Source organism: Carassius gibelio, chromosome B10, assembly GCF_023724105.1.
Source record: "Carassius gibelio isolate Cgi1373 ecotype wild population from Czech Republic chromosome B10, carGib1.2-hapl.c, whole genome shotgun sequence".
Taxonomy (NCBI): Eukaryota; Metazoa; Chordata; class Actinopteri; order Cypriniformes; family Cyprinidae; genus Carassius; species Carassius gibelio.
The window spans coordinates 8486332-8500622 of NC_068405.1; the positions used below are offsets into that span (position 1 = coordinate 8486332).

Consider the following 14291-nt stretch of genomic DNA (forward strand, 5'->3'; position numbering starts at 1 on the left):
CTGTCTAGACTCAGACTCAACCCTCTTCTGGTCTCTGTCTAGACTCCGACTCAACCCTCTTCTGGTCTCTGTCTTGATTCAGACTCAACCCTCTTCTGGTCTCTGTCTAGACTCAGACTCAACCCTTTTCTGGTCTCTGTCTAGACTCAGACTCAACCCTTTTCTGGTCTCTGTCTAGACTCAGGCTCAACCCTCTCCTTTGTCTCTGTCTAGACTCAGACTCAACCCTCTTCTGGTCTCTGTCCTCACTCAGACTCAACCCTCTTCTGGTCTCTGTCTAGACTCAGGCTCAACCCTCTTCTGGTCTCTGTCTAGACTCAGACTCAACCCTCTTCTGGTCTCTGTCCTCACTCAGACTCAACCCTCTTCTGGTCTCTGTCTAGGCTCAGACTCAACCCTTTTCTGGTCTCTGTCTAGACTCAGACTCAACCCTTTTCTGGTCTCTGTCTAGACTCAGGCTCAACCCTCTCCTTTGTCTCTGTCTAGACTCAGACTCAACCCTCTTCTGGTCTCTGTCCTCACTCAGACTCAACCCTCTTCTGGTCTCTGTCTAGACTCAGGCTCAACCCTCTTCTGGTCTCTGTCTAGACTCAGGCTCAACCCTCTTCTGGTCTCTGTCTTGACTCAGACTCAACCCTCTCCTGGTCTCTGTCTAGACTCAGGCTCAACCCTCTTCCCGTCTCTGTATAGACTCAGACTCAACCCTTTTCTGGTCTCTGTCTGATGACAGAATGACAGAACTTAAAATTTTTGAGTGAACTGTTTCTTTTGAATATTTCTACAAAATATTGATTTCGTGTGAAATGTCTCTTAGAGATAGCAGACATTATACCATAATCCACACGCATACATTTAAACAATGATCAATGAATGGCTTTTTCAAACAATGATGCCCAACAAATAATAAATGCGCATAACATTTCAGTGGCTAACACTGTAATAATATTAATAATAATGCATGTACTATAAATTCCAAGCACCTTGGTTATTCTTAATATATATTAATATATATATTGGAAGAGTTTGCTATATAATGATCATACTTTAGAGTGTGGTTTCCTCAGTGTGCTAAAAGCTAGCAAGAACCGACTCTTCTGTACAGCGTTACAGGACTTGGGTAATTGGTTTCCTGGCTTGGAGAGAGTTTTGATTGGCTGACATCGAAAGTTACCTGAGGTGGAGTTGTGACTCAACGTGAACAATCATCCACAAGCAGTGATTAACAAAAACAAACAGACTCTGAACAGATGATGAGTGATTACAATTACAGGGCATAGCTAGCTCTTATGAAGAGAACACATGAATACAGAAGGCTTTCGGCTGCGTCTCGCTGCCTCGATTGACTCCTATAAGGGCAACTCTACCTTCTACCTAAGGAGGATGGTGGATTCTTGGCAAGGTCCCATGGAATTAGAACATGAGGAGGACTGGTGTTTTCAGCTCGCCTCAGTTACCGTTTAGCAGCATCTCAGGTCCTGGACTGGGTCGCGGAGGGTCTCCATGCCTGGGCAAGCATGTCCTCATTGACATCTGTCCCATACTGAGGTCTCCAGGGGAGAGGGGCTTTCTGTAATACCATAAATCACCATAAGAGAAATAATAAATTACATCTCTTAATAATACATAAACAAGCTTATCAACTTTTAAAATGGGAGAGAAAATTCTTCCAATATTTGTAGTTGTGGATGTCACCGGTTGTGCGTGGTAAGTTGGTTCACATTCGTCTGTCATACATTAATGTGGCTAATATCAGTACAATATCTACAGTTGGTTCCATGTTATGTTAATTATTTTGCATATTGTTAAGTCTGTGCCAGTGTTTCCCCTGAAATTTTATTTAATTTTAAATTTAACAGAAGTCATTTAAAGTTACCTTTCCTATAGAACAGGGCCCGTATTCATAAAGAATCTTAAGGCTAAAAGTATCTCATAACTCATAATTTAGGAGTAAATCTTAAAAATAATGGGCGTGTCAATCCTAAATTTAGGACTCCTAAATTTTTGCTCTAAGAGTATCTAAATTTAGGACTCCTAAATTTTTGCTCTAAGAGTGTTTCACGGAGTGTTTTAGCTCTGTAATGAAGAGGACAAACTATCCTAAAATGGCTGTTGTCATCAATCTGCCTCAGAATATAAACATTTTAAAACCATTTGACAATAATGAGCTTTTAAAAAGGTATCACCTTTGGTTTATATGTTATCCCAACACCAAATTTTACTTTGATTATATCCTTGGTTTCATTAACCCACTGGGCAAGAAGAAACAGCTGTGCTTGTGTCCCGTTTGGTTTTCTTTTACGTTTTCGTACTCTCGTTTACGTTATTGTACTCTGTTAATTAAAAGGCTGTTTATATTCATATTCACAAACTATGAGAGGCACACATGCTGACAGTTAGCTGAACACATAATTATACATATACATCTAAATCTTTATAAATCTTTATTTGAATGTGGCAATTAGCAGTGTTATTTTTAAACATTTATTTGAATATGGCACCATAATATTGCACTCTTCAATATTCCTGTGAATAAATCTCTGACAGAGACTATCAGACAATCACTATGTGCATACAGTAAGCACGTTGACAAAATGTTTTGTGAATACGGGCCCAGGTCTATACCTTTTTCTTTTATTAAACAAACTTTATTAGCCTTATGTTATTTATGTTATTTACACGTTTTTATGTCCTTTCGGCCTCTACGCTACATGTTCTCGCTCTCTGTATTGCTCACAGTAGAGTTCTGTCCTGATGCGTGCACAGAGCTGAGCACACTCCAACATCTACTGGTATTTGTAAATATTAAGCACCAAAATGACTATTTAAATCTGAAGTTTACACATTTCTCTGTGTCAATGAATGTTGTACATAAATTAAATGAATGTTTTATGCATTGAAAATTTAAATACACAAGACAAGAAATCATAAGGCTATTGTAAGAATAAATTAAACTTGTTTTATGGTTTCAAATAATTAGACATGCTAAAAGACAGAATTTGGTAAAAATGAATATAAGGTAAATATTTCATAGGGCCATAAACATTTTTTTTTTCTTTTAATAAATTGATGTTAATTGTTTACAGTAAGTTTCATGATTTGAAGTAATTAGACATTTTAGACTTTTTTTGCTATTTTTATATAATGAAACGTTTGTACTATTTTTTTGTGCTGGGTTGCAACATGAAGTCTGTTGCAAAACTAAAGCAAATACAGTGTTCTGTAGGTCGGTTCACACCACATCACACACAATACAAAACCATAAACTGAAAATATCGAAAAAAAATTAAAACTTCTAAACTATAATAACCCTATTTTTTTATTATGCTCTGTAGTGAATAAGTCCACAATCAGTCAGCAATTCTGGACACAGTATGTTATTTATATTCGGCATTGCAGCTATATATTGTGATCAAAATTGGCAAAGTTTTCCTCTCTTTCCACACAGTTGTTGTTTGAGTAACTTGACATTGTGCTGATGCTTACATCATTACTACAGCAACCAATGTACTGTAGATTCACTGGATATTGACTTCAAACAAACTGATCCAATTTCATCACTAGCAAAATGACAAGCGAACAGTCAGCCCCAAAAATAGGGCTTCGAACACCAAATCAGATTTGTTTGCAGTATCAACAAAGTTCTGCTTGCCTTATCTTCTTCATAAGGTGGGTGTCCATTCTGTCAGGCAGGTTGTTTTCCAAATGAGAACTTGCCACTGGATTACTGAAGACTGTAGAGAGGTGGCTGTTCTTGGACCGGCTTTGCGTTTCCATAGAGTCCTTCAGATTACATACACGTAAGCAATTAGACACTAAACCCAATGCAAATCAAGGCTTTCAAGACTAAAAGTTACCTCAGAGTCGCAGTCCTGTGTCTCTGTGTCCTCCATGTGCAGAGCGGACAGCTCCAGCTCGATGTCTCTGTCAGGATCACTCTCCGTCCCATCCTTACCCAGCAAATCTGTGCCCTGCTTTGACCCCCTGCATAAGGAATCGTGCCTTACATGCAGCCCTGACATTCCCAGCTGATCGCTGAAACACACAGAAACACACTGAGCTCTGAAATCAAGCCAAAGCTAGGAACACAAATCAATCGGTTCTGTTGTTTGGTGTCCTCAGACTAGAAACTCAGTATTGAGATCAGGTGAGAGGTGTTCTCCCACTCAGAATCTGCCCTATGAGTAATCATCATTGACACCAAAAACAATGTTTTATTATTAGAGCACACAACAGGGAAAGATAGGAGATTTTTGTAGGTTCATCTGTAAGCTATAAACGAAATGGCTAAGAATCATGGAGACTAATAATAAGCAGTAAATTAGGAAATTATTGAGGGAAATGTTGTAACTAATAGTGAATAAGAGTTTATTTTAAAGTGTTGCCAAAATCATCTTTATAAATAAATGTAAGAAAAAGGTATGTATGTTTTATTTTTTTAATAATTATATATATATATATATATATATATATATATATATACAAATTTATCATTTTTTACACAAAAATACACACACACACACACTGAGCAGCAAATCAGCATATTATTATGATGTCTGAAGGATCATGTGACACTGAAGATAGGAGTAATGATGCTGAAAATTCAGCTATTTTAGTACCACAGTAATAAAAGACATTTTGCAATATATTAATATAGAAAAATAGTTATTTTAAACTCTAGTAATATTTCAAAACATCGCTGTTTTTACTGTATTTTTGATCAAATAAATGCAGCCTTAGTAAAAGTAAAAGAAACATCTTCCAAAAAACGAATAATGAATCTTTATAAATAAATGTATATATTAAATAAAATTGTATATGAAAATATATTATCCTTATTAAAAACTCAAAAGCATGTTAGTTTTGCCCTGATATCGACAAAAGAGGTCATTTAAATAAGTGAAAAAGTGATCACTGGTGCGAGAAACAATGATTAAAATTACTATTTAGATTTCAGAACAAAATACACAACGATGGTGTAGAATATTGTACAATAATTTAAGATCACGAAATGAATTCCAAGACATTATATATAACTAATCATACACATTTGCTCATGATATTTGTAGATGATTTAGCAGGCAGATATGGACTTGTGGGTGTTGAGGAGACTATGAAATGTAAGCCCTCTTTGCAGTGTGTAAGAGCTTTGCAAACACAAACGAGAGGAGTTATGTTCCGGCTGCTGCTCTATTTTTAGAAGGGTACAGAGGACATCCAGACGACTGTGGCGGGATGGGGTGGGGGCGAAGACAGGAAAACACTGTGAAGACTACTGCTACAATGCTCCTGACAATCCAGTAAAATTAATATACAAGTGACATTAATCATAATTTGTACATGCATGACTTCTATATGTTTGCTAAGGTGTTTAGAGTGGTTACTCGGTGGTTGTTTACTGGCTCAAGTCAACAGGACCAACAAGTCTCTATATACAGTATGGCACAGATGTCTGTTTCAAAGTAAGTCTATGGGATTTTTGTTGTTGTTGTTGTTTAACACTAAGCATTTTCATTTTCTTCTCAGTTTGAACTGGTACCTTTCTAGAAAGCTGGAGTGACTAGAAGAATCAGATCCACGTGAGCCCCATCTGAGGTCACTGTGACCAATATGACAGCTATAGTCTGTTAAGAGAATGGAAGATGAATCACTCTCAAAGCCAAAGAAGTTCAGTCAAAAGCATAGAAAGCGATATGAATTCTAACCTCTGAAGTTGATTGATGTGGTGCCGGCGCACCCCTGCGATGCAGTAGCTTGGACCGGGTCAGTGGTGTGAAAACCAGTGCGGGACGCCCGAGAGATGGCTCCCCATTTAGAGATGATGGGCCCCTCTCCAAAAGGAATGATGGGATCTTCGTCTTTCAGTCGCCTGTAGGGCTCGAACATGTGCAGCCACTGTTTGCCGCCACTCTCCTCGTCCTGAGGACAGATAATTAGGAATCGTAACACATTCACACTTAAGAAGCACTGCTTTGTGAGATAAACTGGTCACCACATTACGGTGAAGTGACTCCAGTTCTACATGCTACACATTCATTTTGATTGTTTGAAAGAATTATTATAGTGTTACAGGGCAACTTGTACCTGTAGCTCAAACTGTTAAATGTGGTGTGCACATTTGTGGTATTTTAATTAAGTTTGAGGGAATCATTTTGAATATCTTACTGAGCAACCAGTGTAAGAGAGAATCAGTGTGAATGTGTCCTGAAGTGACTCCATTTGTACCATCTGTACATTCATTTTTTTCATTAATAAATAGGTAAGTGTTATAAATTAAATCTAGCCATAAAGCAGTGTGTACAAAGCAACTTCACTTGTACATGCTACACATTAACTTTTAATTCAGTTTGAGAGAACTAACAATAATGTTTTACATATATATGGTAACAAATTAAGATTTTAATATATCCAAAGTGACTCCACTTATGCTACACATTTATCTTGATTCAGTTTGATAGAAATAATGGGAATATGTTACTGATTAAGATGATTAAGTTTGCATCATTGTGGAGTCTATCTGAAGTGACTCCACTTGTACTCTCTACACGTTAATTTTTTATTCAATTAATAGTAATGTTATATCGAGCCTGTCCTCCAACAAAAAACGACCATATAGGTCGTTTGTGCAAGCATTTATTACGACCTATATTTACTTTTTGAAGTTAAGCGCCCTCTAGTGGGCGTAAAAATAATGACAGTATCGCGTAGCGTCTGTCGTCATGAATTGACATATAACGTCATTACCAATCAAAACGCACGTTTATTTAAATACAATGTGTGGGCGTTTTACACCGATCTCACAGTATTTCCTACATATTTTACTAGGTGGCTTATTAGTTCGAATGACCACACCTAACCCCACCCCTACACCTAACCCTCACAGAAATCATGCTAAATTATGATTTATTGAGCATATACATTTTCGTGCACATCCATTCCCTGGGATCGAACTCATGATAGCATGATTACATTTCAAGGTATAACGCAATAAACTACTAACTGAGCTACACGAAACGCAAACCAGAGGGCAAATAAAAGAGTACAAAACATTAATATGAAAACGACCTTTTGCCGATAGGGGCGCAATTGTAGTATACGCTCTGATGGGTCGTATTTCAGGGATTTGCACAAACGACCTATACAAGCGTATTGGTTGGAGAACAGGTTGGTTATATCGTATGCAAATTTAAAAGAAAATCAGTGTGAAGCTTAAATGACTTCAGTTTGTACCCTCTACATGTTTATGTTTAATTCAGTTCAGTTAATTCAGGATCAAAAGGAAACTGTTGAAAGAATAATCACATTTTAAAGTATTTCAGTTTAAATTTGATCTAAAGTGACTCCACTTGTACATTCTACATGTTCTTTATTGATTCAGTTTAAGAGAAATAATAGGAATCTCATAAAGAATGACCTCATTTAAAACTATTTCAGTGTAAATTTGATCTGAAGTGACTCTATTTCTACCCTTATGCATTCACTGTTGATTCAGTTTGAGGAAATCAACAGGAATCTGTTAAATAATAAGCAAATTTAAAAGTATTTCAGTGTAAATTTGATCTGAAGTGACTCTATTTCTACCCTTATGCATTCACTGTTGATACAGTTTGAGGAAATCAACAGGAATATGTTAAAGAATAAGCAAATTTAAAAGTTTTGATGTGTTAATGTGATCTGAAGTGACTCCACTTCCACCATATTTATTCATATTCATTTTGGCCTTCAAAGGAATCAATAGAAATGTGTTATTGAGTAAGCCAGTATGAAAGTAAATGAGTGCAATTGCATTGTGAAGCGACCGCTTACTAGCTGTTTGGAGCAGGAATGGGTTGACAAATGGTGGGGCTCTGACTCAAATGGGCTGATGGTGCTGCAGGACCAGGGCGAGTAGTGGGCTAGACTCTCTTCTCCACCATGACACTTACAAGTCATACGCCCACCACCTACACCCTCAGGATGCTAAAGGAGGAGAAAGAGTGAGATGACAACATTCTATCTCACACCCACCCGTGTGCAACAGGCTGCCAGATTCAAATAAATGGGGGTGGAAAGAAACAATGTAAAGTGACTCAGCCTCCATGGTGCCAAATCTTTCTCTGAGAGTTCATGCGTTTCAAAGCGCTTGTGCGCACACATACAATTTTCAGGACAGAACTGCTTCTTGCTTTGGATTTTCAGTTGCTGAGCAACAGACCCACTTAAAATAGCTTAACACACCTCGGTAGGGCGACAGCAGCTTCGGTGCCAAAGTTAATATTCGAAGATAAAACAAATCCCAAGACCTCTAAGAACATCATATTGGTGGGCCGTACCTCTGGACACACATCCACAGTGAAGACCGGCGAGGATTGGGAGGGCCTGTTCATGTTGCTGTGGTGATGTACCCACTGTTCCTGTTTGTGGCGACAGAGTTCCTCGTTGTACGCATCCTATACAACAGATGGAAAATAGCTTTTAACTTCTCCATTCTCATGATGACTTAGTCACCTAGTTTATATTTAAAAGTGAATGTGAAATTTCTGAGCAACAGTGTGAAAAAATTTAATTAAGTCATTTTAAATGTTTAAATACATGAATGTAGGCATCACAGTATTAGTGTACAGTAAGAATATTTATATTTATATTTATTTTAAGATTTGACAAAGTTTAAAATTTTTAAAATTTAAAATTTTAATTTTAAGTACAGCTCAAATCAAATAATATACAGTATAAATATGTATGAAAAAAATTAAAATATATATAAAAAAAATGATTACATTATTTTATTATTATTATGGTAACACTTTATAATAACTGCACACTATTAATCATTAATTAAGCATTAGTAAACAGATAATTCATAATTTATAAAGCATTAATAGAAAGTAATAATCAGTTTATAAATACAGATATAAATGCTTTATTCTTGATTTAAAAGCATATCTATAATGTGTAATTTCATACTTTATTCATGATCAGTTTATCATTTCTCAATGAAGTATAGCATTATATACAAACCAGTTATTTAGGAGTTGCCAGTGATTCATAAGATCACAAGAAATGTAGTAAATTCAGGTAGTTATAAAGCATTTAGTAGTGGTCAGTTAACTATTTATGTGAGATCATCTAAAGTGAGTCTAGTTATGCCTTGTAAAGCATTTATAAAGGATATTTAAAGGCTCAGTTATCTTCTAAACAAAAAATGGAAACAAACACAACACAGTGATACAGAACATAGAAATATTAACAGCCTTTAAATCTCATTTGTAAAAGCTTTACAAGGCATAAATAGTCCTCACTTTAGATGAGCTCACAAAAATAGTTAACTAACAACTACATATGTTTTATAACTACCTGAATTAACCCTGAATTACAGTAGAAATACATGTTAATAAACCCTTTATTAACACTATAAGTAACTATTACTATATGTCTGAATAAAAAGATGTATGAATGCACATTTAAATAGTTTATTAATCATTTACTTACAATTTCTAAGTGATTTTATGAACCACTGACAACTCCTTAATAACTGGTGTGTAAATAATGCTATACTTAATTTAGAAATTATAAATTGATAATTAATAAAGTATGAAAAACAATTATTAAATACATTATAGATATGCTTTTAAATCAGGTATAAAGCATTTAAATCTGTATTTTTAAACTGCTTATGAATGTCTATTAATGCTTTATAAATGATGAATTAACTGTTTTCTAATGCTTAACTAATGATTATTAGCATGCAGTTATTATAAAGTGTTACCATCATTATTATTATAATTACAAATGAAACTGCCTTGGCAACTAAATAAAATAAAATAATTTGAAGTTGAAGTAAAAAAAATTACAAAAACTAGAACTGAAAAAAAGGTTATATAAAAAAAATCAACAAAAATAGTTGCCTTTGCAGTTATTTTTATACTTTTTGATATTAGGGTTTTTATTTTTTTATTTTTATGTGCTGTCTAGTTCCTTGTGTTTTGACCTCCTGCCTTTTAGTTTAGTTTAGTTTAGTTTAGTTTTAGTTTTCCCCTTTAGATTAAGTGCTGAAATTACACTTAAAATTAAAGCACAATAAAAAACATAATAAAAATGTGAACTAAAATAAAAATAAAATACTATAAGTGTACATAAATAATACTCAAATAACACTGTTGAGATTGACTACAATATCAACAAATACTAATAATAATAAAAAATAATCTATAATACAAACTAACTGCTAATGCTTTACTGATATTTCAGCTAAGTGATTTTAGACCAATTGTCCAACTTAACACAACAGACACCAAGTGAATAAAACAGTTTTTGCTGCAATAGTTGCAAGTAGTTATAACTCAATATAAACATGGAAGAGAATTTCCAACTGAGACTGAATGAGCCTATAAGACATGAGATGGGAAACCTGCCCTGTGCATTGGCGCTCTCTGCTCCGCGGTGCTGCAGTAGGGGCTGTCCAGCGAGTTGAAGCGCTCTCGGAGGGGCGGCTGGTAGACGGTGGAATGGAAAACCTCTGGAGGGAGAGAGTTACTCCTCCCACCATCCCTGGGATACAGCGGCGGCCTCCACACGCGCCGGCTGTCGTAGACTGGGGTGTACATGCTGTGTGCATGGGACACAGAGGCGTAGGTCGAGGGTGGGCCGTACGGGCCGGGGCCTAATCTGTCTGCAGGAGGAAAAGGGTACAGAGGGCCCAATGACGGGGGTAACATGGACTCAGGGACGTTGCTGGAACGATGGAAGCGAGCGTTGCATGACTTGTGAGGAGAAACTGTGGAAAACAGACCCGAGTGAGTGTAAAGGAAGATTAGATGTGACAGGAGAGCGATTCAGGATGTCACTCACTGGCAGGTTGGTGGTAGGATGACAGGTCATATGGTCTCTGGTCCTGAGAGTAGTACATCTTAAGAGGAGCTCTCGTGAGGACAGGCCCGTGTTTGAGGAGACCGCAGCCGTCCTCTGTACACCCCCCCGAAGCTATCACAGATGACTGGCTATGACTGATGGGATTTCTCATAGATAAAGTAGAAATAATACAAATTCCCATAAGAATCAAAAGTGGGCAAAGAGATTCTTACAAAGACATTGCATATTCATATTTCTAATTTATAATAATAATAATAATAATAATAATAATAATAATAATTAATAAAGAAAAAAACACTAATAAACAATGATATAATCACTTTCTTTATGGACTTAATCTTACATGAGCAATGTTGTTTTTACTGCTGACCTACATATTAGTCTTCTGCATCCATCACCCAGCTTCAAGGCTAATTCACTTTTGTTGAAGTTTAATGATAATTAATGAATTTTCTATTTTCTAAGGAGAAAAGTACTCCCTCCTCAAATAATATACATATTATTAAGAAAAATTCACCCTAGACCCTCTTTTTTGTTGTTGTTATAGGCCACATTCACACTGTTGTTTGTCTGGCTTACAAACCATTTTTCACTTACAAAACTAAATAAAATAAAATGGAGAATTATATTGTTATATAATAACAATTATTTTATTATTTGTAATAACCATCATCATCATTATTATTATTTAATTAAATATCAATGAAATACATAACTAGAGTAAAAGACTGTTGTCCAATAAAATAAAATGAGTATTTATAATAATAATAATTTTACAGAGCAACAATTACAGAATTAAAAATAAAATAAAGAAATATATTATAACAATTATTATTATTATTATTTTTAATAATAATAATAATAAACATATTTTATTCATATGTTAATAATGAATCATTATTATTAAATGAAACAAAAAAATAAAGGAATACATTACTAGAGTAAATCAATAATATAATATTGTCCTATAAAATACAATAATGACTTTATAATAATAACCATAATAATTTTACAGAACAACATTAAAACTACATTAGTAATATATTTGGTTGGCTAAATATCTTGGCATTGAAAAGTTTGCATTCAAATGCCCTATTTTGCAATTGAAATGGAATCGTTATCTGATTTTTTGCTGAAAAGTGTCAAATTTTCATCCCTGTGACAACTGTAAGCCCAATTAGGGGTAGCACAATCGCTGCAGGAGTTATGCACCAAAGTTGAATATTCAAGGCAGGACTTTATTTGAATGTAAAAGTATGAGCACACTTACTGTTCTAGGCTGGCAGCAGGCAGTCCGTTCGCACTACTGGGGAGCGTTTTGTCCTCCTGGTGGTCTCCTCCTCTAGGGATGAGCTGAGTGAGAGACACGTCCTCTGGGGCGTCTTTCTCGTGGTTCTTCCCCTCTGACCCTGGGACTGCTCCTTTGGTGCCGGTTTTAGGCAGAATCACTGGAACTGACGGGAAGGGTCTCACCGCCCCACTGGCTTTCCTATTCCTCATTCTGTACCTGAAAGAGACAGAAAGATGCGGAGGGAACGTGAGAGAGGAGGGGAGGAAATGGGGTGACGGCAGGCTGGATATGGTCATCAAGTAAGTGTGTATGCGTGTGAAAGGGAAAGAGAGTGTGTTCTCACTTCTCCAGCTCCTCTTGCGTGTGGGCAAAGGTGCAGCTGGCCCCTCTCGGACAGCCGCCCTGCTGCCGTAAGTCCCTGCACATACTCGTCTTGTACTTGCTGTTGGGCTGAGCCTGAGAACGAGGAGCAGAACACTTTAAACAACATTCATTGATTGACTTTCCTGATAAAACTGACCAGCTGTACTTAAAGTGAGGTGGAATGAATGCATTCAGGAGAACAGAGTTCCTGCTGTACCTGAGGGCTTTCATTGCTCTTTTTGCTGAAGTTTTGGATGAATTCCACCAGACCGTGGACAACAACCTTCACAGCCAATAACACGCTCTCCAGCTCTGTCCAGGACGGAGCGGCCGCATCTACAAACACACACACGGGTTATTGCTATGTAATCTGATTGTGTCTGCACCGGTGTGGAAGTGTGAGTGTGTGTCCGCACCAGGGTTGTGGTCGATGCCGGCCAGCCGCTCGAGAGGAGCTCTGAGGCTGTTGAGGTTGGCTGGGTCTCCTGTTCTCTGCAGGATTATGGTGAGCTCCTGCACGCTCTTTGCAAAGGATTCTGGGGATTGAAGCTGTGGCAAAATGGGAAGGACAAATGCAATCAGAATAGACAAAATATTCCAAAGACATTCAACAAAAATCTCTAAATGTTTGCTTGACTATATTTTACACTACTGGTCAAAAGTTTGGAATAATTATGATCTTTGATTGGAAAGCAGTCTTATTCAGGTGCTGGTCATATAATTAGAATATCATCAAAAAGTTTATTTATTTCACTAATTCGATTCAAAAAGTTAAACTTGTATATTATATTCATTCATTACACACAGACTTATATATTTCAAGAGTTTATTTCTTTTAATTTGGATGATTATAACTGACAATTATGAAACATCCCAAATTCAGTATCTCAGAAAATTAGAATATTGTGAAAAGGTTCAATATTGAAGACACCTGGTGCCACACTCTAATCAGCTACAACTCCTGCAAAGCCTTTAAATGGTCTTCTCAGTCTAGTTCTGTAGGCTACACAATCATGGGGAAGACTGCTGACTTGACAGTTGTCCAATAGATGAGTATTAACACCTCGCTTGAGGAGGGCAAGACACAAAAGGTCATTGCAAAAGAGGCTGGCTGTTCACAGAGCTCTGTGTCCAAGCACATTAATAGAGAGGTGAAGGGAAGGAGAAGATGTGGTAGAAAAAGTGTAAAGCAATAGGGATAACTGCCCCCTGGAGAGGACTGTGAAACAAAACACATAAAAAAATGTGGGGGAGATTCACAAAGAGTGGACTGCAGCTGGAGTCAGTGCTTCAAGAACCACTACACACAGACGTATGCAAGACATGGGTTTCAGCTTCGCATTCCTTGTGTCAAGCCACTCTTGAACAACAGACAGCGTCAGAAGCGTCTCGCCTCGGCTAAAGACAAAAAGGACTGGACTGCTGCTGAGTGGTCTAAAGTTATGTTCTCTGATGAAAGTCAATTTCTTTAAACTTTTTGATGATATTGTAATTATATAACCAGCACCTGTATGCTCACCAAGGCTGCATTTATATGTAAAAAATACAGTAAACTTTTAAAATGACTGTTTTCTATGTTATTATATTTTAAAATGTAATTTATTCCTGTGATCAAATCATAATTACTACAGTCTTCAGTTTCACATGATCCTTCAGAAATCATTTTAAGATTTAATATGATTTGCTGCTCAAGAAACAATTGTGCTGCTTCATATGTTTAAGGAAACCATGATACAATACCATTCAAAGGTTTTTTGTACAATAAATTAATTCCTTTATCCAGCAAGAATGC

At 36.5% G+C, this 14291-nt stretch overlaps 1 protein-coding gene across 3 annotated transcripts in view; it reads right to left on the reverse strand.

The window, feature by feature from the left end:
• The window catches only part of LOC127966632 (roquin-2), a 32650-nt gene that overhangs the window by 4158 nt on the left and 14201 nt on the right, over nt 1-14291 (reverse strand). For 2 of the 3 annotated variants that reach the window (XM_052567768.1, XM_052567767.1), the window contains exons 7-19: nt 12916-13048; nt 12717-12835; nt 12480-12592; nt 12116-12352; nt 10825-10991; nt 10389-10750; nt 8310-8426; nt 7804-7956; nt 5703-5916; nt 5537-5621; nt 3855-4032; nt 3650-3780; nt 1455-1567 (exon numbers count right to left, since the gene is read on the reverse strand). In XM_052567768.1, coding sequence (XP_052423728.1) covers nt 1455-1567; nt 3650-3780; nt 3855-4032; nt 5537-5621; nt 5703-5916; nt 7804-7956; nt 8310-8426; nt 10389-10750; nt 10825-10991; nt 12116-12352; nt 12480-12592; nt 12717-12835; nt 12916-13048 — 2122 coding nt within the window. Of the gene's footprint in view, nt 1-230; nt 1568-3649; nt 3781-3854; nt 4033-5536; nt 5622-5702; nt 5917-7803; nt 7957-8309; nt 8427-10388; nt 10751-10824; nt 10992-12115; nt 12353-12479; nt 12593-12716; nt 12836-12915; nt 13049-14291 lie in introns of those variants that run through there. The other variant, XM_052567769.1, reaches the window with a different exon arrangement.